The sequence below is a fragment of the Telmatherina bonti genome (assembly GCF_933228915.1).
Source record: "Telmatherina bonti genome assembly, chromosome: 2".
Lineage (NCBI taxonomy): Eukaryota > Metazoa > Chordata > Actinopteri > Atheriniformes > Telmatherinidae > Telmatherina > Telmatherina bonti.
In genome coordinates this window covers 20,796,632-20,823,959 of record NC_136620.1, presented here as the reverse complement: position 1 = coordinate 20,823,959, position 27,328 = coordinate 20,796,632, and the positions used below count along the sequence as shown (strand labels likewise).

Genomic DNA, 27,328 nt, shown 5'->3' with positions numbered 1-27,328 from the left:
ACAAAATGTACATAAAAGCCAGATAGTTATACCACAGTGTCTACTGTACTGTAGTTGGTACCAATGGCTGAAAGATGTTAGAAATGCCGTTTTACAGTGTATCATTCACAATTTTTTACAATGCTGTGGTGGGGAAGGGGACCCCTGAAATACTCTGGGCCCAAGGGCCTGTGCACTTTTAATCCGGCCCTGTCTACAACTGGTTCTGTCAAAGGATATATTCGTCTGTATTTTAGATTCAGAACTATTTACATAAAAATGTGATTATGTTTTAATGTTGCACACACACAAAAATTCACATTAATTGCTCTGATGTGGACAGTGTCTGTTTTGTTCCACGCTGTGGCGCTGCTTTCCCGCTCCATGCTCACCCAAACCATACCCAGCCAAGCAGAAACGCTGCTTTCCAACACTGTCCAACCAAAACTCCGCCAAACACCTCAACAGGAACTGACGTCTCCACTGTGCAAGTGGATGGAAAAATGCAGCTGCAAGAAAAATGGCTCCAAACGCCGTACCGCTGAAAGGTGAGAAACAAGCCTTTTAACTGCACAAGTCTGCGAGCAAAAGTTGTAGGTCGTAGATGTCCGAAATCAAGTTTTAAGTCATCGTCGTATTTAGCCGTTCCCCGTTTGAAAAGAGCCAGCATTTCCTCCTTGTGGTTAGTTGGCAGGACCAAAGCAAGCAGTTGCCTGGGTACTTTTAAATTATTAAATCAGTGTCTCTTAAAGCACGAAAGAGACACACAAGTTATCATTGTGTAGCTAAATGCGGCTGGATTTTCGTTAGTGTGAGCGAGATGTTTGCTAAAAGTGTTTACAGGTTCAGCAGGTTTAGCGGCCAAGTTAGCATACAACAAAGTCAAAAGTTAAACATCTAATAAGGGGGCTACCGAAAGTAGCACAAAGTGACTTTTTGTTTCGGCTGATCTGGCTGGTTTGAGAAATTATTGTTTTACGATGTTTTGAAGAGCGCTATTATATCGTGTCAATGGCAATATGGCTCGCATTATAAGATGATCATAAGTTGAAAACAGCGTACTGACAATAAACAGATCATCAGGTTGTGTGTCAGGTGAACATCAGCCGAGTGGTTCGCAAGGTTGCTCAATTTAACATGTCTACAATTGGATCTTCTGCGGTGTCTACTCCATTCTAATAAATAAATAAATGAATACACAACACAGATACATTATATCACTGGAATATATCTATAAATGACCATACAAGGGAGTGAGCGGACACAAGCTACTTTGGGCAGTAACTGCATTGCTGGAATTTGTCGATAAAAGAGTCTGTTTAATTTGTAGGTGACAAGGAGTTTTTTCTACTTTTTATGGGTTTGCAGACACTGATTCTGAAAGAATTATTGGTCATCAACAAGCCAGGTGAACCACTTGCTATCTCAGCTCCTTAGTACTCCAACATTATCATGTCAGTTTTGTGTTCAGTTTGTCCTTGCAGACATGATCTGTCTACGATAGTCTGTGGACAAAAAACCTGGATAAAAAATATGGAGCAGGTTTATCATATTAGCCTCTATTGAGAGCCATTAATTTTATTTATTTATTTTTTTTCAAAAATGCAAAACCGGAAGACTTGGTTACTTATTTAAGATGCTGCACTGCACTTTGATCAGCTGCATAGTGTATTGCTAGCATCTGCACTTTTGCATTTATGGGAAACAAAACTCTACGACTCATTTGGCTTGAAATCAGAGTAGTAGAGCAAGCTCTTGTTATGCTTTTGTGCACTGTTCCTGACAGCTGTATCCCTTTTACTGAATTAAATCATGCTAAATGTAAATACATTTTTCTAATTACATTGAAATACATAGATTTAAAAAAAAAAAAAAAAAAAAAAATTGGAGCAGCAGTCATGCATATCACCGTGCCCAAATTATGAAGCTTAAATGAAAAATAAGGTTTTGCAAAACATACATTGTATGCAGTATGTTGTGTTGCTATGATAATCAGAGTGTCAGGGGGAGTTGTAGGTAATCCCAGCTACTTTAGGGTGAGAGAAGAGGTACACCATAGACCACTGGTTCCCAAACTGGGGTCTGGGACCCCCCAAGGGGGTCCACCAAAGAGCACAAAGGGCCCTTGAGGCTTTGAACATTCAGAGCCATTGAGATTAATGTCAACACATAGTCCCTATTTTAAGAAAGAAAATAAAAACGTCATGCTCTATGTTGTACATTCAAGTTTGGCTTTATTGAAGGACAGGGCTAAGCCAGAAAACATTATTTATGATGACAATATCACTTTTGAAAGCATAAATCCAAACATTGTTTCAGGATGGTGTCGGCAGGGGGTCCATGGCTTTTTAATATGTGCAAGAAGGGTGCCTTCAAGGTAAATAGGTTTGGAACCACTGCCATACCATCATAGGACTAACTCTGGGACAAACACTTAGTCTTTGGGTCAATTTTGAATTGCCGGATCACCTCATATGCATGTTTCGAACTGTGGGAGGAAGCTGGAGTATCCAGAAAGAACTCACACACACACACACACAAGGAGAACATGTAAACAACACATGGAAAGGCCCTAGATGAGATTTGAACTGGGAACCATCTTGCGGTGAGGCAACAGTGCTAACCACTGCACCACCAATTCATCAAAGTGAATTGCATGTCATGGGGTTACGAACGCGATGCGGTTCTATCTGGAAATTCCCCAGATTCCTTGAATTCTATTTGTTGTTGATTTTATATCCACATTTTAGTCTAGAAGTGTCAGTAGTTTTAATGTCATGCTCATGCATTGCATTAAAGTCTTCAGAACAGGGCATCAGACATCACTTTTTTTTTTTGTCTCCTATTGACATATATGGGTTTAAAGCATATGGAAATCGTGTCTTGGGGTCTTATGTTTTGGTTGTGTTTTTTTAAAATAGTAGCTTTAATTCAGTAATATGACTGTCATCGGGCCACAATAAGAACAATGTATATAAGTATGTAAGTATGATGGCTAGATTTTTTTTTTTATCTTTAATGATCAAGAATGCAAAACATTTGACAAAAACTAAAGTGATTATGAATTTCACCTATATTCATAGTTAGTCTGACCCATGGTTATAGACCCAGGGTTGTAAAGAAGTAGCTACTGATTAGTGTTCAGTATGTTAAAACATGCCGGTTAAGAGGCTTTGTCCTTTAAATTGATAGATAATAATAATAAGCTCCAGTTAGTCAGAATCAGTCATGTCCAGATCTTCTGACAGAAGAGATGCCGTTACTGCAAAGAATAAAGCCATCATTGACACTACAGACCAAAAGATGATGACCTTTCTTCATACGCTAATTTCTCCAAGCTGTGTACTTGGCGAAGTCGACACCAAGTTCTCCTAGTCAAATGCTTAATGAATGCAGCCACATTGTCAGAGCCTGCTGGTGTCCGCACAGCTGATAAGACAATCTTGGGCTGTGACACTAACATAATGCTAACAGAGTGGGAAAAAGCCTGAGGAAGAGAGAGACCCGTTGGGCTGTTTAGCATGCCAAATTCCTCAGCTGCACAATAGTGTTAGGCTAGCCTGAGCCCCAGCACAGCCAGCCTTCTCCACCACAATGGGAGGGGAAGCTCAGGAGAGGCCAGTGACGCCTGGGGAGAGAAGGAACTCACTCAACCCTTGGGCTGTGATTGTTCAATGGCTGCTTTGAGAAGGCACTGTGTCATTTTAGAGTGACAAAACACTCTTTGCTACAATGTTTTCTTATTTATCAAAAATAAAATATCACATTTGATCAATTACCTATAAATATAAATGGCACATACATTGATGACAGAAAGAAGAGGGAGTTTGTGAGTGAGTTTGAATATGATGGGAACACTGGTTTTGAAGCACATGCCAGCTATCTGACCAACCTGACACCCCTCACTTCAAAGCAGATAACTGTTGGCTGTGAATATGTGAGAAATAGGAGTTGATCAATAAGCAATCAAAATGTGCTCAGAGCAACAAACATGCATTATTGCCATTTGATGTATTGCTGCGCAGTTATTAGTTATACTTCAGTTATGTGATTGATACTTTGTGTAGTTTTCTTTTTTGATGCCATTTATTCAAAATATAACTTTTTTTGTTTTGTTTTTAGGTGTTTAACACTTTGCTCTGCAACCCTCTTGGCCACACTGACTTAAAAAGTTGTTATACTTATGGATCATTCCACTTGATAGAATGGCCCAGATATCAAGTAGTGATGGGTTCAAGATGGATGTCCCCCAGTCAAAGGGGGTTGTGGGTAAAGAGGAAGCACTTCGCATGGAAGAAGAGGCTTTAGCTAAATTGCAAAGGGAGAAGAGACACACTTTTTCAACTTCAGCATCTTCATCCTCATCTGGAGCATCTTCATCTTCCTCAAAACCAAAACTAGTAAAATCTACCACTACTGCTCCTAAACCTTCACCCTTTATGAATAAACCTGACAAGGACCTCATTGTCTTCCCAGAGACCAAGAAACAGGCAGAACAGGACAAGTTCAGAGATATCGATGTGCACAAGCTGACCAAGGAGGAGCTGGAAAAACTTCTGCTCGATGAAAACTTTGGAGTTAATAACCGGGCTTCCCGCTCCCCGTCACTTCTGGAATTCAACCTTAGTGCCTCCTACCCTGGAGGCTATGCCTTTAGCTCCTCGCCATTCCAGAGCAGCCAGTGGACATCTGTGCTGTCCACCCCATCGAGTTCCAGTGTGTCCACTCCAACCCATCAGCCCACCCCAATTTTTCCCTCAGCTCCATTTCCCAAACCCGGCACATTTCAAAATGGTTTCACTCCAGCCATGTCACCCTTCATGACCCTGCCGGCACAGCAGCCATCCTTCATGGCTTTCACTCCCATTCAACCTGCTGCAACCATGGTCTTTCAACAACCACCTGTAAACCCAGAGATGGCCAAACTGTTTGACAAGATTGCCAGCACCTCGGAATACTTGAAGAACGGCAGATCAGCCAGCACTGACCTAGATTCTTCTCAAGCAGGCACAGCCTCTCTGGCACCTAACCCACCACCACAGCAGCCAGAAGCGATTGAAGCATCTCAAATCAGTCGCTTTGACTGGTTAGATCTGGACCCTCTTACAAAGCGTAAAGCTGAGAATGAGGAAGTTACCCAGGCATTGGGAGGTGCTGGACAGACAGTACCAGGAGTTACTGCAGGAGATCCATGGGATGCAGTACTTGAGACTGAAGGGAACAGTGATAGTAGTTGTCCCCCTCTTGAGGGAAAATTATCATTGGCAGTTCGATCACAGCACAGGAGAGCATCAACTGGGGCACCTGTCACTAGGAGTCACTCACTGAACATCCATGGGGCTTCCTCCCCGCACAAACTTAACAATCAGGTAAGAACATGTTAAGCAGGCAATCAGTTTAGCACCTTTTGCAGTGCTTGAATCAGAATCTGTTTCAAGTTTTAAAATTTCACACTTTTGAGAAAATCAGATTAGGTTAGGGACAACTGGTCATTCATCAGCTCTAACCATGCATTAATGTAGGTCAAGTTTTTTAAAGGACATGTCATGTATTTCCCATGTTTTGTGGTTTGCGGGGGGTGGGGTTTCCCAGCAACTGGAGTGGTGCTCTTTTCAACATTGAATATTGGCGTGAAAACAACTTTGTTTGACTTACAACCACACAGAACCACCTATTTTGTCATATTGTAGTATTATATAGCCAAAATGCTGCCATGCACTTTAAATGGGTAAGTGCCATTTCCCAAATTGCTCAAAACATACAGTAATTTATTTAATGCAGAACAAAGAGGAAATAAACCCATAGCTCTCCAAAGATTAGGGAGACCAAGGTGATTCAGAACAGATTGTGGCAGATCTTCTGGATCAGTTGCAACACTCATCAGTGCATTGGTGATAACTGCATACAATATATTCTTCAACCATTCAGATGCACAAGCAAAGCATCTTCTTCACTTCTGCTCCCTCCTTTTAAGTGCTCCTTCGTGATTAGATAAACACTGTGTCACCCCACAGTTTGCTCTCAACCACATTTTGTGATTAATTGATTCTTCCATGGAATACAAGTGATCTAGATTCCTGAGATTAATATTTAGAGCATTCATCTGGGACAGCGCTTTGGGCAAATGGCATGTGATATTGTTGCCTCTATTTTATTTTCATTTTTGCTCCTCTGACAAAAGAACAACCATCTGTTATTTGGCTTATCATTTTGAACTAAAGTGATTACACAAGGCAAGCATGTCAGCCATGCTAAGTGGCTCTCAGCCAATTAAAAATGCATTATTATGTCTTCTTCTTTAATTAGTATCTGGCACTCAGGCTAACCAAAAGTTATCTCTTGTAATAGAATTAAAAAACCCTTGAAAGTTTCATAAGTGATGAGTACTAAGTCTATATATTAACATGCATTTACCATTTTTGAATACATGTACTGCCAGAGTACAAGCTACAGGAATAGTTGGACTAGAAATAAACTGCATTGAATTGTGACTTTGAGTTTAAGGACTAGCCAAGCAGTTCTGTTTGATGCTATTTTTTTCCCTGGTGTTTCTGTTTACACCCACTTCCTGCTTATTGTGTTTACAATTGTCATGACTCAACAATCTGGCTCTGTGGCCTGTTGCTCATACCAAGGTGATAATTAGCCTTACAACACTGGACGAACCTTTCTGTTTTCAGACTTTTTTTTTATGGTGGCAGGAAACCAAAACAATGTGATGTAATTTGATGATGGTTGTTGGGAATAATTGTGGTACATTTCAGTTTTTAAAAAGTCCTAAAAACACAATCCAAGTGCAGTTTAAGTGGACTATTCTATAGGATCTCTCAGGTCCATATTTAGGACTTCAGACTTACAAATTAATCCTGATCAAAGGCAGCTTGTCCAGTCTGTAAACCCAGATGTGTCTTTCAGGGTTAAGGAATGTTTTTTTTCTTGCTAAGATGCAACATTCCTTGTTTACTCTAGTCTATATGTTGTGTCTCAATTCAAATATATTTGATGCTGAGACTACTATGTTGGTTAATTTGAACCCAACATAGTTTAGTGTGTGTCAGACATGGTTTGGTTAATTTGAACCCAACATAGTTTAGTGTGTGTCAGACATGGTTTTGCGCCCCCCCCCCCCCCCCCCCCCCGTTCCATCTGCTGGCATCCATTCTATCATAAACAGGAGCACGTCTGTACAGGTCTGCTGTACAGCAACAACCGAATGCTCTTACAAAACCACCCCTACGAGTTGCTGTGCCATCCCAATTCCTGTGGAAGCATAGGAAAGGGTAATACTATATTAACTGAACTTTTGGTACCTTGTGTTGCACTTTAAGCAATTTTGACTTAGTGTTTAGACTCAAGTAGGGGGTATACACTTCTGTACCTGCCCAAGGATAAGTCTGCAAAAGTTATATTATTTAGAACAACAGATTTAAATGTTCAGTGTGGGGAAAAATGGTAGTGTGATACAAAATGACTAACATAGCTATTCTAAAGGTAATGAGTATTAAAAGGGAATAAAAGAAAATTGGTAGGATTTTGGAAAGATCGAGAATGATGGAATAAAGGTAGACTTTAAACTGTACTGGCTACATGAAGCGGTTACTACAGTCTCTATTTGCATTGAGACTGTCATCTTACATAAATGACAGAGCTCAGCAGAGGAAGACGTGTCAAGCTCTGTGTTGCATAGACAATGTAAATTTCACAGATCTGACAGAAACTCCCATGAGATCAGGTTTAAAAAAAAACAACTTCTTCTTCTTTTTAATTTTGTATAAGGTATGTCCCACCACCTTTTAATCTATGCATCAATATTTGCCCCAACAGTGGCAAAGGATTATTTTAAGGGTGTGAAGGGAGAGGTTATTGTTGTCAGTGAAAAAAAAAAAAAGTTTTTAAATGGTTTGAAGAAATTGGCTCTTTTTTTGACCATTAAAACATAAAAGTCCTCTGTTTATTTATATATATATATATATATATATATATATATATATATATATATATATATATAAAGTCAACAATAAAGCAGCATACATTTATATACGGCTTTGAGCTGTATTGTGGCTGCAAGTTGCATAAACTGATATATTTGATGTAAAGGCATCTGTCTTTTCAGACAAATGTCTGTCAGAACATTGCCTCTCAAACGGGAGTTTGTGTACCCATTGGGGTACTTGGAGAAGGCATAACTTGTTCTATCTTTTCTTTCTTAATAGATCTAACTTCAGTTTTATATTACGAGGTGAGTCAGTTAGGTGGCCAGGATTACGACATATATGGAAATGTATACATATGTATGTTTTTAAAAACTTGTAGATGTGGAAAGCTTTCTTTGATCATGATGTGAAATACTGGATTTTTACCTTGCTTGAACCTGGTAATATTTACAGATTTTATTGACCCAAATTGATGCAGATGTTATAATCAAATCAAACTTTATTTATATAGCACTTTTTGCAAAGTGTTTTACAACATCAAAACAATTCTACAGATATACACACGCACACAACCACACACACAAACCTAACCCTTCCCCCAAACCCCTTTGTACCAAAATAAAACTACCTTCAACTTTCTGTCTCGGTGTCCGGCTAATGAATGTTGAAGTATGTAAAGTTGATCGTCTCGTCTTCGTGCCGCTTATCCGGGATCGGGTCGCGGGGGCAGCAGCCTAAGCAGGGAAGCCCAGACTTCCCTTTCCCCAGCCACGTCTGCCAACTCTGCGGGGGGGATCTCGAGGCGTTCCCAGGCCAACCGAGAGATATAATCCCTCCAGCGTGTCCTGGGTCTTCCCCGGGGTCTCCTCCCAGAAGGACGTGCTTGGAACACCTCACCAGGGAGGCCTCCAGGAGGCATCCTGACCAGATGCCCGAGCCACCTCAACTGGTTCCTCTCGATGCGGAGGAGCAGCGGCTCTACTCTGAGCCCCTGCCGGATAACCGAGCTCCTCACCCTATCTCTAAGGGAGAGCCCAGCCACCCTGCGGAGGAAACTCATTTCAGCCGCCTGTATACGAGATCTCGTTCTTTCGGTCACGACCCACAGCTCATGACCATAGGTGAGGGTAGGAACGTAGATCGACTGGTAAATCGAGAGCTTCGCCTTCTGGCTCAGCTCCTTCTTCACCACGACAGACCGGCGCAGAGTCCGCATTACTGCAGACGCCGCACCGATCCGTCTGTCGATCTCGCGCTCCATCCTTCCCTCACTCGTGAACAAGACCCAGAGATATTTAAACTCCTCCACTTAAGGCAGGACCTCACTCCCGACCCGGAGTGAGGTCCTATTACTACCCTATTCCGGCTGAGGACCATGGTCTCAGATTTGGAGGTGCTGATTCCCATCCCGGCCGCTTCACACTCGGCAGCGAATCGCTCAGGTGAGAGCTGGAGATCTCACCAGATGAAGCCAACAGGACCACGTCATCCGCAAAAAGCAGGGACCCAATCCTGAGGCCACCAAGCCAGATCCCCTCAACACCTCAGCTGTGCCTAGAAATTCTGTCCGTATAAGTTATGAACAGAACCGGTGATAAAGGGCAGCCTTGGCGGAGTCCAACCCTCGCCGGAAACGAATCCGACTTACTACCGGCAATGCGGACCAAGCTCTGACACCTGTCGTACAGGGACCAGACAGCTCACACAAGGGGGGTCCGGTACCCCATACTCCCAGAGTACCCCCCTCAGGAGCTCCCAGGGGACACGGTCGTACGCCTTCTCCAGGTCCACAAAGCACATGTAGACTGGTTGGGCAAACTCCCATGCCCCCTCCAGGACCGCAAAGAGGGTATGGAGCTGGTCCATTGTTCCGCTACCAGGACGAAAACCGCACTGCTCCTCCTCAATCCGGGATTCGACTATCCGGCGGACCCTCCTCTCCAGGACCCCTGAATAGACCTTACCAGGGAGGCTGAGGAGTGTGATTCCCCTGTAATTGGAACACACCCTCCGGTCCCCCTTCTTAAAAAGGGGGACCACCACCCGAGTCTGCCAATCCAGCGGTACTGCCCCCGATGTCCACGCGATGCTGCAGAGGTGTGTCAGCCAGGACAGCCCCACAGCATCCAGAGCCTTAAGGAACTCCGGGCGGATCTCATCCACCCCCGGGGCCTTGCCGCCAAGGAGCTTTTTGACCACCTCAGCGACTTCAGCCCCAGAGATAGGAGAGTCCACCCCTGAGTCCCCCAGCTCTGCTTCCTCATCGGAAGACATGTTGGTAGGATTGAGGAGATCTTTGAAGTACTCCCTCCACCGACCCACAACGTCCTGAGTTGAGGTCAGCAGCTCCCCATCTCCACTGTACACAGTGTTGATGGAGCACTGCTTCCCCCTCCTGAGCCGCCGGATGGTGGACCAGAATTGCCTCGAAGCTGTCCGGAAGTCTTTCTCCATGGCCTCGCCGAACTCCTCCCATGCCCGAGTTTTTGCCTTTGTATGTACATAATGTACATATAGACATGAAAACATAGTTAAGTGCTGATTTTCTTTTGTTGCCCCGCTTGTAACATCCAAGGTCATAAATCACTGGGAAATCTGCCTGGCGTAATGGTATTTTTGACCAGTTGTTGTTTCACTTTATTTCAATTCTGTTTCCCACAGGGATTTCCATTTTCATGTTTTCAGTTTTCTTTTTTTTTTGCTTTTTTTGAGCAACAAATGTTGAGATGTTTACCCCCCCCCCCCCCCCACACACACACACACACACACTTCATACACACACACTCACTTTATCTCACTTTCAGTTTTTGCTCTGTTTTTGCCATGTTTTTCTTTCTCAGTCTTCACATTATATTTGTGTGTAGACCTGTATGTAAATGATAATTAGGAGTAATAAAATTAGTTGTATCTTTCTTACAGCCATCAGCATGAATAATTGTTCAAATCTAGCTAGCATGCTGAGTCAAATTATTACTGTGGAAAAGATTATTTTAGATTTTCTTTCTCAATATTTTATGTTGTTTATATTTTTTATTTAATTGTTTTCACCAAATCTACTCTGAGATTGTCGTTAATTAAAATTACACTTTTGCATGTGATGTTCGAGTGCACACTAAAGTATTTAGTTTGTCTCAGATGCATACTGGTTGAGCATGTGTAGCTATGCTCTCAAACACTTTTCTTCAGAATGACCTGCAGGCTAATTTTTATCAGACTTTTTTTTCTGCATGTGTTTTGTCATTTAAAATAATGTGTCTGAGAGCAAGAGAAACTGAGGAGAGAAAGAGACTGAAACCTGCAGTATTAGTCTGTACTGTACAAGTTTTTATCCTGTAAAGTCACATTCTTTCTTCCCAGACTTTAAAACCTCCAGAAGCTATTTAATATGTCTCACACCTTCACACTCTCCCACTCCAGACTCTACTTAATGTCCTTTTATTGTAGTCTAATTACACCTTATGCCCAAATGTGAAATGCTGCTTCATTATTCACTCTCCAAGTTTTAGTCCACCAGAAAAATGTGAGGTTAAAAGATGCTGTTGGTCAGAGATGTGCCATGAATTCCTGTCAAATATGTGACTCACTGGGCAAACAGCTCTCAATCTCCTAAACTATATTGTTTATTTACTTTCAGACAACAGGAAACCTCTTATGGGAAATGTGGTAACGAAGCGGGTGGGAACTGGGTAGTAAATACAATAAATTAAACAAATATTTAAAAGGCCTTTCTTTACACATGATGAACAAATTTAACTCAGTTGGAGCTTGGGTTTGTCCACTGAGCTTCAGTGGTTGAACCATGGATTTCAGTTTATCACAGGACGTATGAATAGATAGCTGTCAGTCACTTCCTTATTGAAACAAGAAGTAGTTGTTACAGAGCAGTTGGTTCCTCTGATATAAACTTCAGAGCCTCTCACAGTCGTTTCTTCTTGTAAAAGGTTTCTTTAACCAGTGCTTAGGAAACCTTGTCAGTGTATGAAGCAAACATGTTTTGACTGACAAGAACTGCTGCAAATCTGCATTCCTTTGGAGCCAATTTTCTGTGGGCAATTCCTGCAAAAGCACCTCTCAGCATTTTCTCCATGGTTACATATTGTAAAACTAAACCCTAATTGTTGTCCTTTTTGCATCCAGTACGTTAAGTGTTACATATGTCTCGATGTTTAGAGCGTCTGCTTTATGATTACCTTAGCACTTAGCAGCTTTGTTTTTGGGCTGTCCATTCTTCTGTCTCCCACTCATAAAACAGATCTCCAAAGAACATCTTGAGTGTTTTCTTGTTAATATGCAAAAGGTCATTTAGCTTTGATAAGTTGATTTGAATTTTTGAGACAATATTAGAGTTCTCATCAAAGCACATTGCTGTCAGTTTCTGAGATATTCAGAAAAAATTTAAAATGACACACTTGTGTCTTTTAGCACCATATTGATGTGCCTTTGTTGCACATTAGAGCTGTGTGAAAGATCAGAGGCAGCATGTGGTTCACCCATTACTGATGCACTTCAAAGCCAGAAAGGAAGACAGTAAAAAAATAAATAAATAAAAAAAGTCAAAACTAGCTGTATGTAAGGGTAAGTCAACATCTAGGAACTCGCTACTTTAGATAATAGTGCAGGTATAATTGAGCCGATACATAATCGTGTGTGTTAATCTATGAATTACAGAGGATAATCAGCTGCAAGTACTATTTGTAGAAATAAGGTGCATCTGAGATGTGAAAATCACTAGTAACCCAGTACTGAAAGTTAATAGCACCAACCACAGGTTTCAGCCATAGTCAGCCTTTAACTTTTGCCATTGTGTTCAGTCACTTGTATACATGTATTCATTTATGTATTCATCAAGCTTATTTTGGTAAACTTTGAAGGCTTTTCTTTTTTTCAGCAATAATTATTAAAACACGGTAATAGCTTACAAAGTTAGAGTCAGAAAACCTAATTTTATCTACCAAGAGCGTACTATAAAATATGACCTATATAGGGTTGCAAGATCTAACAAAGTTGCTTAAATGTCACTAACATAAGAGGAGCCCGGTCATACAAGCAGCTTCACTGTGTTTATAATCGTCAAATGCTAAAAGAAAGTCCTTCAGTCAGTTCTGAAACTAAAGTGCTTCAACTGGAACATTTTACTGCCAGTTGTAGTCATACTAACCTCTGCTATCTTTTGCCCAGTGTGCATGTGTTTCCACACTGTATAACCTTGTCCCACACTCATGAATATGGCACCCATTAGGCATTTAAAGTACTGATAATTTTCCTGAAGGGGATCAAGATTTCTGAAAGAGCACAACTACAAAGTGACAGAAGCCAGCAGGGAAAAAGCAACATAATGTCGGCTCTGTTGACCACTGTTTGTTTTGCTCGATTGTCACCATAAATCTTAAACTCCTGCAAATAGGAGTTGTTGATATAAAAACCACAAAAACCTACCAAAAGATTATCATGTCTTTATTATGAACCCCGTTTGTACTATGTCAGAATCTCCACACTTTCCTTTAATTTCACATTCCCGTTGATACAAGCATATGTCCTGAGTTTCTTCGGAGTGTCGCACTTCATCAGATACGAACACTACGTAACCAGCACTAGTTCTGGATGACCACAATTTTGGCAAGTTTGCAGAATTCACAGAACTTGAGTTGCCAAATCAGCTACAGTGAACTTAACGCCAATAATGTTGAAACCCCTTAAAGGAGAAACATGCACAGAAATGTTAGCATGGTTTCTGTCTGTATAAAGAATAACGTAAAATCTGACACTGGTGTATTAAATTTCTCTTTCATTCTCTTCCGTTCTCTTGTAGCAGCCAAGCAAATGTACAACTACTGACAACATGCAGGTATTTTCAAAATTTTCCGGAAAAAACAAAAAACTGGTGAAGCTTTAGTCTCTTTCAGCAAGCAGCTGAAAAACAGATGTCTAAAATATTAAGTCATCTATCAGTGTATCTAGAGTTATGCAATAGTTCTCCTTGGTCCACCAAATGTTCTGAATAGTTTTTCATCTGTGTCATTCTGTAGAAGCAGCAGCAGTCACATGTGTATAATTGATTTTGTCTCACTCTAGAGCCAATTGGGGCCAGCTCAGTGATGTAGGACATACATGGCCAACAAAACAACCTCCCTTAACAGAAATGTTATCGTGCCAACAGAGCCGTTAGTTAAAAGGGTTATGTCATAGCTCTCAGTCCAATGGAAAAATGTAGAAAATACTTTTGACCAGTTCCTGTGTCTTGTCTGTCGTAGACGTATGGCAAATTCCAACAAAGGAATCCATCGTGGACATGGTGGAAGAAATTTACTGCACATCTTTATTTAAAACTGTGTCATTAATTATCTCAGATTAGATCATGATCAGTGTAATTATGAGAACTGTGACTGTGACTAGGTTAATTTAAGAATTTAGCCTTTGTCTAACTACTATGTAGGATTTGTTGCAAGACCTTAAAGGGATTTTTATTGTTCAGTATGAGCATAATTATATCTTCAGTGTATAAAAACAGGTTGAAAGGCATATCTGTTATATTTATGGCTCGTTTGTCTCTTTAAGACTGTTTACACCTGGTGCTTTCGGATCTGATCCCGAAGTACATTTGCTGGCTACTTGAGATGTGTTTTGCCACATTCAGTAGAAGGCAGAGTTAAACAGAGGATTCATCATTCACAGAAAGCTTCACATTTGTTCAGTGTTTAATCTAAGCTTCATTAACAGCTTTGCACATGAGTGAAAAATCTGAAATCAGACTGTACCTTGAAGCTATTCTCTTCCCCAACACTATATTTGAGGTAGCAATGTAGAACTGTGTGCATTGTCGATGTTGGGAGATTTTGCTTCTCCATAGATATATCACTGTCAGGTTGCATTTTAATGAGTTTATTTGCCATTTTTTATAGTTAATTTAAAAGCAGTGAGCAAGGATGACACTGAGTACTGTAAGATGACGTGATTCAAACTCCTTTTTTGTCTCTTATGTGCATGACATTCCTGAGCCAATTGAGATCACGCTGGTGATTTTTAGGCAAACTGGCTGCATTTACATGGTCAAATATTTCATCTGTCCAATTAAAATCAATCTAATCTAAGTTTCTAGCTCACAAATTTACACAGATGCTTTATGCGATCTGATAATTTGTATTTACATGATGATAGATTTAATATGATCTTAACACTTTTGACATGCACAGTATCTACTTGTCAATAAAAACTAGGGATTTATTTTATTTTTTTCTTTTGAACTGTTTCGCCCTTAAAAATGTGCAATAATCCTGAACTCTTTCAGTAAAAAAAAAAAAAAGAAAGAAGTACTTCCCAGTACTACCCTGTTCTGTTTTGCTACTACCATTTTTCAAGACTTCTCTGAAAACTCATTACGTCGCGTAATTCCCATGGGGTTCAAACATGCACAGAAACATCCACCATAAAACGATAGGAATGAGCGCATGCGTGGTTATTTTTACTACTAATCCTCAAAAGGTTTCACCACCGTTCTAGAACAGATTGAAAATGCTTTCTGGTTGAGGCCGATTGGATCAGCTGCTGTGTTTACATGACTCATTTTGTTTATTCTGATTGGACTTTCAGTCAAGTTAAAAGTGCTCAATGTAAACATAGCTATTGTTGTTAAATAGGTAGAAATAGCATGCAGATCTTTGATTAAAGATTAATTATCCCCCAAACAAAGAAATGAGAAAGTATAAGGTGTCTGTCTAGATTCATGTGCAGTAGCTCATTTCTAGTGAGGGGAAATGGTATTTTATGGAATTACTTTTGTATAGGATGTTTTGTTTTTAATCAATTTTATAACCATACCTTCAACCATCATGACACTGGAGGTGACTACTTCTGTATAGATGACAAGTTAATACTCCAATTTTAGAGATTTTAGGATGTTTTTCCCATAGCAGAAATGCAATTTAGCGTCCACGCTTTTGTTTTTCATCATATTGAACCAAGTTAAAAAAAAAAAGCTATTTTTGTCTGATGTTGACATCTTTATTTTTTGCCCTTCTGCAATGTTGTGTTTTTTTTTTCTTGAGTAGCTCAAATGACACCAATCATTGGTTCTAAAGAGGCCATTGCAGACAGGAACAAATTTAACTAGTCTTGGATCTGCAAGACAAATAATAGTTTAGCTACTCATCATAAGTCGTGTTTCATGTCATGGTGCTCTTGCTAATACAGAGGATTCCCCAGGCCGACTCACTGCCTTCCTTCTCCATATCTTAAGTCTTGCATTGCAGTGCTTCTCAGGCAGTGGTTGACACTTGATGTAAGACATACATTTCCTAATATCTGTACATTTTGGGTAACATTTGCATAAGTTGCTTTACACCCAAAGGAGGAACAAAGTGTGTTCCAGTTGATACCATACTGATCTACAGCAGGAAGGTTTTTGCACCAGGTGGAGTTTTTACTCAGGTCTTTGTTCCGATGCTACCTAGCATTGAGGTACAACCCAACTAAACATAGCTGGAATTCATACTATGTCCCTTTGAGGCTGCTGCTCTCAATGAGTTTTTCTTTACAGATAAATGTGTCCAGACACACTAAACTGAACAGGAACAGCTCAGTGAACATGACATATGCCCAAAGTGTTGACCCCACTCCACATATGTTAATCCAGCTGATTCCTGAGATGTGTTCAAACATGCTTCTGTGTGCGTTCCCTCATTAACCCAGAGTTGCTATGGCACTGGGAGTCTATGTCAGTCCAGTGGTTTTAATGCTGTGGCAGACTGGTATCTTATCAGCAGTCATGCAGTGCCTCTTGTGCAGCTATCCCTTGTTCTGGAAAAAAAAAACAACTCTTGTGTAATTTTTATTTAGCTTGCACATCATGTTCCAGGCATTTCAGTAAGTGTTGTTCCACACTGCAGTAAGTGCAAAGAAAGGATGAAAGATTAGTCACTGTGAATTTGATGAAGCTTTCCCCATGATTTCAGACACCAGGAGTGCTCAGTCTGTGTCCAACTAAATCGATAGAAAGACACAAAGATAGATCTGTCATGTTGTACAGCCTGCTGGAAATGTATGAGTTTCTGAGTGTCCATTAGCAAAGTGCTCTTTATTGAATTATCTGCCAGTGTTTGTTTTTACTAAAATCATCCTGACCTCAAACATACAGTAAACACTTGTGCTCAGCGACTCTTGTTTGACTCCTGGTTGTCTTTTTGTTTCACTGCACACTTTTTTTTTTCTTTTTGCACCACTGATTCACTGTTTTTACTTTATCACCTTCCTGTTTTGTTTTCTGTTGTGAGCACATTTGAACTTCCTCGTATATTTAAAAATGAAACCTGATTCTTTGTCTCTGTGGGAATCATTTTAACAGCTGACCATCTGATGCTAAAGTAAATGTCAAGTTGACTTGATACTTAGCAAGCTGTTACTAAGCATGCTGTTGTAAATGCTTCGACTTATCCAGTTTCTCCGTTGGCGTACACGACAAGTTAATTCTACGCTCCGAGCAAAAAGAATAAACCGTCATGGTGGCATTCCAAACATTTTTTCCGTCCCCTTTTCTTTCAGTCCACTCCATCTTTGCTCCTCTCTGACCCTGGTTGAAAATGATGTCAGGCACAGATTTTTGAGCCATGACTGAGCATTTTTGCAGACAGCCCAAAGCGTAGCAGGGAAAAAGGAGGGACCCTTTCACTTCTCATTTCCTGTGCCATAGGAAGCACATTCCTCAGCCGCTTGCAGTCAGACAGCAGTAAAAAGCAGAGTGTAACTGAGTTTCCGGCAGCAAGCAAACCTCCAGGAATCTCTTGGAACAATTGTCAAGGGAGCTGTCTCAGGATTTATTTTGGTGTGTGTGTGTGTGTGTGTAAATGTAAGAGAGACAGTGAGACTGTTTTGTAGCTTTTTAGACTCTGTTCCTAAAATGTTATTGTCCAAAAGAAGTATAAACTGATGAAAGACATTTCTCAATGAACCTTGTAGGAATTTCACCATCTGATGTTCTGTTGAATTTCAATTTCCCCAGAAGTTGGGGATTTTTTTCAAGTTGCAAAAAAAAAAAAGTATTCTTTTGAAAATACTTTTGACATCAGTCCAATAAAACCATGTTCATTGTTGTCAATGACAACTTCTGTGTATTTAGATAATCTAAGCAAATAAAAATTTGATGCCATAAAAATAACTAGAAGCTTTCAAAAGAGCTCAGACCTTTACAAAGTTATTGTTCTTTTTTTGTCAATGGTTGTGGGCACTTGCATCATACCTGCGTCCCTGATGTAGTGTGCAACTTGTTCTTGTTGTTTTAAGTTTTCTCCATTGGGCTTTTAATAGAAAAAGATCCATAATGTCATAGTGTGATAAATTGATTAGAAAGGTATTAGTTTCAAGACTAGAAAAGGGTTTGAGGTGAAGCTTGTGGCAGTAGGACTGAACAAACACCCTGTCTTTTTGCTATCACATTGTGAAGGAACTGCTAACAATAAACATTAAAAAATTCACAAAAACCACCTACTGATCTATTGTTGCTGTAACCAGTCATGTAATGATGAATTTGCATCTAAACATAAACAATCGTATCATAACTTCAATGTGTACCATCAGTGTTGACATATTTGATAGCAGTTAGCCAGTTATCCCCTTTTGGGGTCTTTTGTGTCTTCTCTGTAGTTTAAAGAGCAATGTCTTGTTGTCTATAAACTGTTTCTGACAGCTATCTTTAACACACTTTTTTTTATGTTTTTAAAGGAAACTGAGAATTAAAGAAAAAAATTATGCTAAAAATCCATTGGTGTTGCATTTAGTAACCTGGATGTCAGTTGTGAATTTCATTGATATTCCTGGATGTTTGCTTCTGTAAAGACTCTGTAAAACAAAACAAAACAAAACAGAATTACTTTTAAAAAAAATGTAATACCTTGTTCCATTTTTGTGATTTCCTTATTTATTTATTTATTTTTTTACAAAACCAATCTTATAGTTATTGAGTTGTGTTGTTAAAAGACAGACAGATGAAACCAAAAACACCACTTCTGCTGAAGATAATAAAACGTGGGAGATCTGACACAAAAAGTGAAAAAAAGTTTTAAAAAATAAAATCAGAAAAACAACACCTTGTTGGTGTCTTTTCCATAACCATCATATTAATTGTTATGAGAGCTCAGGGTGTCGTGATGAGGTATAAAAGAACAATCTACTATAGGTTTTATACATCTGAGGTAGGATGAGTTAGGGCCAGCCACTTCATGCCAAACTCAGAAAATCTTTATAAAAATTTGCAAGATTGCAAGATTTTTTCTGGTATTTCAACATATATAATGATAATAATTGTTTAAATATGTGTTGTTGTTTTTTTAAAATAAAATATTTATGGAGTCTGAGGAAATCTGTGGGTGTTAGGGCCAAGAACTGAAACCAATTTTGGATTCATGTGACCTTCTCTTATGTCTTATAATATAAAATGTCTCAAGTAGGGTGACAATTTCATCTTGCAATTTTCACAGTCATGGTGCTCAGTTGCCAGATGATTAAAAATTATTTAAAACTGACATAACACAGTGTTAAACTTTCCTCTCTCTATTCAGTTTGAAATTTTCTTAATAAAATAAAGTTTTTTATCTGGAAAGACACTGAAAATCCTTTTTTTGTAAGCATGTATAAAAAAGATACAAATTTAATGACATATTACCACTCTTTTATACACACTATTAATACATTACAGAAATTTTCCCAACTTTTCTTAAAAGGGAATGTATAAGAGACTGCTTATTCTGAAAGGGCTGAACTGCTATTTAAATCCAAATCTAAAAAGAATTGAACCCTGATTAAATCTTTAATCAATAGTTTGTCTATCTATTTGACAACAATATAAAAGAGGCTGAGATTTATCAGTGTGTTTTCTGTCATGCCTTTACACTCAGAGACATGTTTATTCACTCTGTAAAAGTTATAGCACTGAGATCTCGTTTTTTCTTTTTTTTGTTTCACTGAAACTGCCTCATCAATCTTTAAACATGAATCACTATAAAGCTTTTAAACATTCTTGTCTGTGGTCAGTATTGTTTTGCTAACAAAGTTTTGTGTGTGCACTATAAATTAAAAAAAAAAAGAAAAGAAAAAACTCCTGTCACTCTTTTTGTCCTGCCTGTCTCCATCTCGGCTGCTATTGTTTAAAGCAAGGTAGAAAATAAGAAGGTTACTCATGTTTTATTCTAATCCCTTGAATATCTGTGTTTGTTTCTGATGCTTTTGCTACTGTAGGATAAGGGAAAAGGAAAAGGTTTGGTGAAGAATGTCGCTCTGGAGGAACAGGACGCTCAGAACCTGGAGATTGTCGCCTTCTGTAAAGACGTAGCAACGTAAGATCCTTCCTGTTGGCATGACAATTACGTTTTTCATTTGGCTCCTTTGGGATTTTGTGTGACGTGTACTCTGCTGGACAGTGCTGAAAGCAATGAACAATGGCACCAGAGCTACTCTTGTTTCTCTGCAATTGATTCACTTAAAAATAAGATTTAATGTTGCCACATGTCAAACAACATAGAGCAGCATTTATCTATTGTTGTACTTAACACTGAAATAATGGCAACATTATAGCTAATAAGGAAAATAAGGCCATTGAAATAAACAAACAAAATGCTTTTCCTTTTGTGTGAGGGGATGCATACAGGAATTTCTGGGCTACAGAGCGCGCCTGGATATAAGCTGCGCCTTCAAACATGTAGCAGCTCTATTTCCCTTTTCGTCAGCCACATTGATTGCCTTTAACTTGAAGGTTGCATTTCTTTGTGTGTTTTCCATGATGAAGCTGTGTGCATGAAGCATAAAATAACTTGTTAGCCGGAGTAATCCATACATTGGCCGCAACGTTGTTTAAGCCAAAGGATTCAAATTGTGTGTAAAAAGTAGCGGCTTATAGGCCAGAAATTATGGTACTCACAAATGCTCATTCACATTGCCACATAATTGCATGTTTTCTCTTTTTTTTCTTGGTGCAGTACAGAATTTTTCACTCCAGAAGTTAGTTTGAATGGCGTGACGATGAAGCTGCACTCGAGGAATCCAATCTATTCTGATCACATAGTTAATGTGCTCCATCTTCCCTTCACCCTTTTCTCTGTGTGTCTTTCGTAGCTCACAGTTTACACAACTGTAAATCCTGTTTTTGTAAATGGGAAAAATAACCATTTTTATAGAGTTTTTTGTCATCCAGCAACGATGTCACAATCACAGTTTACACAATCACAATGTAATGATCAATTGAGAGATATATGACGGCTATTTTCTTTTCATTGAACAGTAAAATTATGAGACTTTTACCTTTGCAGTGTTCTTACTTTTGGTGTTCTCAGTAGCTGAAGGGGAATACATTGACTCTCTTTCTACAGTTTGTTTTTTGTTTGTGTGTTTGCTTTTTCCCTTTCATTTATTCCGTTTGTTTATTTTGTTTTTGTTTTGCTCCACTGCAGCTTGCGTTGTAGATTCCCTCATGGTGATATTTCAACCAACCCTGGCTTCGTTTTCAGCCCTGTCATAGCCCAGAGAGATGGCGGAGGTGACAACAGCTGCTCTGTCAAAGTTTCTATTGAAATCTCTGAATCTCAGCAACCTGTGACTTTCACCTGTGATGGTAAGAAGATAATTAGTGTCCTAAAAATAAATTTTGTTTAATAAAAGAACTGTTAAACATGAGAATGTATCTGATTTTTTAATAGCATGTTTTGCAGGAGAGTATACATCTAAATGATGGAGTTTATAAAGGAATCATGAAAAATGGTGCTGTTTCATCTGTCCTTTTTTGCTTTGCTTTGCTTTTTCCTAGAATGGTATTGGTAGAATTGGTAATAATGTTACAGTAATTCAAACTTGACGAAAAGCTGTTTCATCCATTTGTCTTTACTAGTGAGCAGCTTGCATTTCAGATAACACAGGACTGAAGGAGGAAATGACATTCACAGCTGCCAAAATCTTCACCCCTCTCGGCCTTAATTTTCCCCTGTCATGGAGCTTATACTTTGTTCCTTTTTTACACAAATGAGAAAAATGGTTTTGTCTCCTCTTTATTGAGTAGCAATTTTGAGCAGAAGGGACTGGATTTAATTCCATTTTTATCCCTGAATGCTCATGAGGGATACGATTTTAGGGTTTGCTCCCTGGGTGTTTGGGTAACTGACCTTGGCTGACCCTTCTTTATCCACACACATATCTGCAACTGCTGAGAGGACATGTCTGAGGACAAGCACCCTGGAGGCTGTCAGTAAACCTCTAAGCTTTTTTATCAGACATCTTATCCCAACTGTGTAACCCAAGTTCAGCGCTGTCTTCTTGGGTCCCTGAGGAACTAACGTAATGTTATGCATCATAACTACCTTTCCCTGAAGGGAGAGGAACGAGGTACAACACATATAGTATGGGATATCACGCCCTCGCGTGTCCTAGCTGAAGACACCTCTAATCACGCCTTTAGGCAAATGACGTGTGATGATGTGGGTGGGGCCTCGTCCACACTTATATACCACAGTCATTACCGTCATTCCTCAGTTTAATAGCTGCTCTTCACCGAGCACAGCTGCGAGGGGGCAACCTGTGTTGTACCTTGTTCCTCTCCTTCAGGGAACAGTAGTTATATGCATAACATTACGTTCCCTTGCAGTCGATCCACTCGGTACAACACATATAGTATGGGATATATACACACGCCCCGCCGAGCAGCTACCGAACCTGGGCCTAAGCAGCAGCCTAATGTGGCGCCGACCCAGTACAGAGAACAGAATTGGCCACTGAAAGGGCCATAATGTCCAAGCTGTAAAACTGTGCAAACGTGTGTGGTGATGCCCAACTGGCTGCAGCACATATGTCACGTACAGGGACTCCCTTAAAAAGGGCCCATGATGCGGCCATGCCTCTAGTTGAGTGAGCTCTGACACCACGAGGTGGGGAAAGACCCCTGCTACTGTAAGCTATGGAAATAGCCTCAACAATCCAGTGTGACAGCCTCTGCCAAGACAGAGCTCTGGCCCTGGCTGAACCAGCAAAGCAAACAAACAGCTGGTCGCACAATCGTACACTCTGAGTGCGGGTCGTGTAAACACGCAATGACCGTACTGGACACAAGCAGTGTAATTTCCGCTCCTCCGACTCAAAAGGGGGGCAAAAACTCAGCAGTTAAATTACCATGGAACTGTAGTCAAATGGGATAGTATTTGGTAAGTATGCGGTATTTGGGCGCAATGTTACCCTCGAACCATCTGCTGCAAACTGAGTGCATGAGGAATCCACTGAGAGTGCATGGAGATCCCCAACTCGTTTCGCAGATGTCAGGGCAAGAAGCATAGCAGTCTTGTATGACAAAAACTTCATGCCAATAGACTCAACAGGCTCAAAAGGAGGACCACAAAGGGCCTCAAGTACCAAAGTCAAATCCCATGCAGGGATGCTTGATCTAATCACAGGTCTCAGTCTGCGGACCCCTTTCAGAAACCGAATGGTCAAAGGATGAGCACCAGGTGTTATCCCATCAAAAGTAACGTGCCAGGCAGAAATAGCATCTAAATAGACCTTTATTGTGGAGAAAGAGAGACCCTTATCCAGTAGTTCTTGAAGGAACGTCAAGACATCCACAATGGAACACTGAAAAGGCACTATGTCCCTTTCCTGACACCACCACTCAAAAGCCTGCCATTTATAAGCATACAAGCCCATGGTGGAAGATGCTCTAGCACTCTGAATGGTTGCCACCACCGCAGGGGGCAGACCCTTAGCAATCATGTTAGTCCTCTCAACAGGTAGGCATGCAGTTGCCACAGTTCTGCACGAGGGTGGAGTATCTCGCCCTGTGCCTGAGACAAGAGATCTCGGCAGACTGGGAGTCGCCATGGTCTGGCCGCCAGCAAACTGACTACTTCTGCATACCACACCTTTGCTGGCCATCTTGGGGCTACCAGAATCAGGGACAGGCCCTGACTGCGGATCCTCTCCAGAACTGGCAGTATCATTTCCACAGGTGGAAATGCATACAGCAGCACTCTGGGCCATGGATGGGCTAGGGCATCCATCCCCAGGGGTGCACTCTGGTCCGTTATGGAAAAGAAGAGCGGGCAGTGGGTATTGACCGAAGTGGCGAAGAGGTCCACTGCAGCCTTGCCGAACCGCTCCCATATTTGGGCTACTATTAATGGATGCAGTCTCCATTCTCTGACAAGCGGGCCTCTCTGGAGAGCAGGTCCACTGCCAGGTTGAAGCAACCTGGGGCATGAGTAGCTCTGAGAGACAGAAAATGAACACTGCACCATTGCAGTAGAGAGCGAGTCAGATTTAGCAAGGGAAGTGAGTGTGTCCCTCCCTGCCTGTTTATGTAAGACACCACGGTTGTGGTGTCTGTCTGGATGAGGACATGGTGACCTGTCAAAGGCTGGGCAAAATGTTTTAGAGCCAGAGATACTGCTAATAGCTCCAGGTAATTTATATGACGTTTGGACCGTGCCAGATTGCAAACTCTCTTCACCACTGTACCGTTGTACACAGCTCCCCATCCTCTCAGGGAGGCGTCTGTGGACACCACCTTGCGAAAACACACCCTTCCTATTGGGGAGCCCTGGTGCAATAGACCAGGCTCTCTCCAAGGACGGAGGGCTAACATGCAGGATGCCGTAATCATTAGCTTCCTGCGGAGGTGACGCAATGTGCACAAACGGTGCACATTGCGTCACCTCCTCTCAGGGAGGCGTCTGTGGACACCACCTTGCGAAAACACACCCTTCCTATTGGGGAGCCCTGGTGCAATAGACCAGGCTCTCTCCAAGGACGGAGGGCTAACATGCAGGATGCCGTAATCATTAGCTTCCTGCGGAGGTGACGCAATGTGCACAAACGGTGTGAGCGAATCCAGCGTTGAAACGCGCGCATCTTCAACAAGCCGAGAGGCACCATGGCTATTATAGATGCCATCTTGCCCACGAGCCGCAACACGGTTCGAAAACACAGTTTGCGTCCCAACTGAAACTGAGCCAGGCAACGGTAAAAGGCGGTCACGCGGCGCTCCGAAAGACGCGCACGACTCGTCACGGAGCAAATCTCCAGTCCGAGAAAAGAAACCCGCTGACTCGGGACTAGTGAACTCTTCTGCTGGTTCAGGGAAAATCCCAGAGCCTGAATGTGAGACAGCGCTATCGACAGATGCGCGGTAGCCTGCTCCCTTGAATCTGCTATCAGAGCCCATTCGTCTAGATAAGCAAGGATACGGATACCCCTCTCTCGTAGGGGACTCAGTGCCGCTTCCACACATTTTGTGAAGGTGCGGGGTGCGAGCGACAGACCGAACGGCAGAACTTTGTATTTGTAGGCCACGTCCTCGGCGCAAACCTCAGAAACCGTCTGTGGTCTGGATGAATAGCTATGTGAAAGTAGGCATCCGTGAGATCAATTGTTGTAAACCAATCTCCTGGACCAACAGAGTTCAGCAGCTGTCTGAGTATTAGCATCTTTAAGTTGTACGATCTTAAGTGTTTGTTTAACACCCTTAGATCCAGAATAGGACGGAGTTCTCCGTCTTTCTTCGGTATATCAAAATACCGGCTGTACCAACCTTTGTTCACATCTGCGGTGGGGACAACACTTATTGTCAGGTTTAAAACCCCTGTGACATTTCCTAACACTTATCGCTCCCTTCTCCAACAGCGTTCTGATTTCCTCCCTGAGAACTCCCGCTGCCTCGCTTCTTACTGCATTTACAACTGACAGAAAGCGTGGTGGTCTCACCCGGAATTGCAACCGGTAACCTATGGCAACAGTCCTTTCGACCCATTGAGGAGGTGCGCATGCACGCCAAAGAGGGAGGCAGGCTGCCAAGCGTCCGACTTGCAGCGCTGCCACCTGGGGAACGTTGCCCCCTTGTGGGTTGGAATGGGACAACACAAAGTGACTGTCCTCTTTCTTTCCGTTTTTTTGTTTTGAACACAAAATGAACTCTTTATTGGAACATTTTGTACAATCGCACAAACATTTGAAACATTCTCTGTGTGAGAGGGAAAGGTGTGCTTGGGAGACTGTGTTGGGGAAACACAATGCCTTTTGGGGCTGGGTCCCTGAACAGAACAAACATGACGCCTCTCGGGCGGCAACGGTAGCGGTGCAGCAGTGTCTCCCTATAGCTGAAGTGCCTGACAAAATGTGTCCACTGTTAGGACGGCTGTGGCTTCTTCCTACGAGGCGTTGCGTCTCTTCTGAAGTTTTTGGGGGGACCCTTGCTCCAGGCTGACTGGTGAGGTACTTGGTCCTGCGGTTTCGCTGCGTGAGGACCTGAGTTAGCAGTGAACGCTGTCCTCTTTGGAGGAGGAGTAGGTGCTGCAGGTTTGTGAGTACTCGTATGGAGTTTGGGTCTCGCATCACGTCTGGGGATGACGTTTCTCAGTGCTTCAGTTTGCTTTTTCTTAGTTCAAACTTAGCCTGTATAGCATCGAGGGATTGCCCAAACAAACCCCCTGCAGACACTGGCTCATCAAAATAAGCAACCCTGTCTCTTTCCAGAACGTCAGAGTGTCAACCACAGATGTCTGTGTGCCACCACGGTGGAAGCCATTCCCCTACCTAGGGAAAGAGCCGCGCTGCGGGAAACACGGAGGATGTAATCCGTGGCGATCCTGACCTCATTCAAAGTATATGTCAGTGGATTTTCCGGAGGGACATTTGCACCAAGCTCCGCCAGACACATGGCCTGATGAGTCTGGAGCATTGTTACGGTGCTAAGTGCACGCGCTGTAGCCGCCTGCGACCGGTAGATTTTATCCAGCTGCGAAGCGGAGAATCTACAGTGCTTGGATGGGAGAGTAGTCGGGCCATTCACACTGTGATTGTGGGATGGGGCCAAATAAGCCGCTAAAGAGGGCTCCATGGGCGGTGGGTTAACCAGCCCCTCATTCTCAGCACCCTCCAAATCCGAACACTGTCCTTATCCAGGTACTGTGACGCGGTTAGACAGAGGCTTAGTCCATGACGATGTAAGCCCGGAAACAAAGTCCGGGTACATCGGCAGGCGGTTTTTCACCATAGTCGGTTCGGGCGGAAGATAAAATCCGGTAAAGCGAGAGGTCTTCTGTGCCGGAGGAGGGGAGGGCCAGTCTACCTCAAGTTTCCCCGCCGCCCGACTGCACAGAGATAGGAAAGATAAATCCTGGGATGCTGGCGCAGTAGCGGCAGCCGCAGACTGGTCTGATGCAAACTCGTCATGGTCGTCGTCCGACAGGCCATGAACCTCCAGACCAATGTCCAGGACGTCCTCGTCCACCTCCTGAGCATCCATCTGGTACTAAGTATCCATGGCGCCCTCCAGGTGTGCCTGTTTTGTTTCAGCTAGCCCCGTAACATACTCCATGTGGTCTTCCCAGGTAGTGACGGGGACGTCGACCAACGGCTCGTCCTCCTCGGAGCCGAACGAGGCCAGGTCTATGGACTCAGAG

General features: G+C 41.8%; 1 protein-coding gene across 1 annotated transcript in view; it reads left to right on the top strand.

Annotated features, from left to right (window-relative positions):
• Positions 1-469: 469 nt before the first annotated feature.
• The window catches only part of pik3c2a (phosphatidylinositol-4-phosphate 3-kinase, catalytic subunit type 2 alpha), a 52,308-nt gene continuing 25,449 nt past the window's right edge, over positions 470-27,328 (top strand). The window contains exons 1-4 of the mRNA XM_079253801.1: positions 470-527; positions 4,102-5,348; positions 20,136-20,233; positions 21,344-21,504. Coding sequence (XP_079109927.1) covers positions 4,185-5,348; positions 20,136-20,233; positions 21,344-21,504 — 1,423 coding nt within the window. The 5' untranslated portion in view covers positions 470-527; positions 4,102-4,184. The remainder of the gene's footprint in view (positions 528-4,101; positions 5,349-20,135; positions 20,234-21,343; positions 21,505-27,328) is intronic.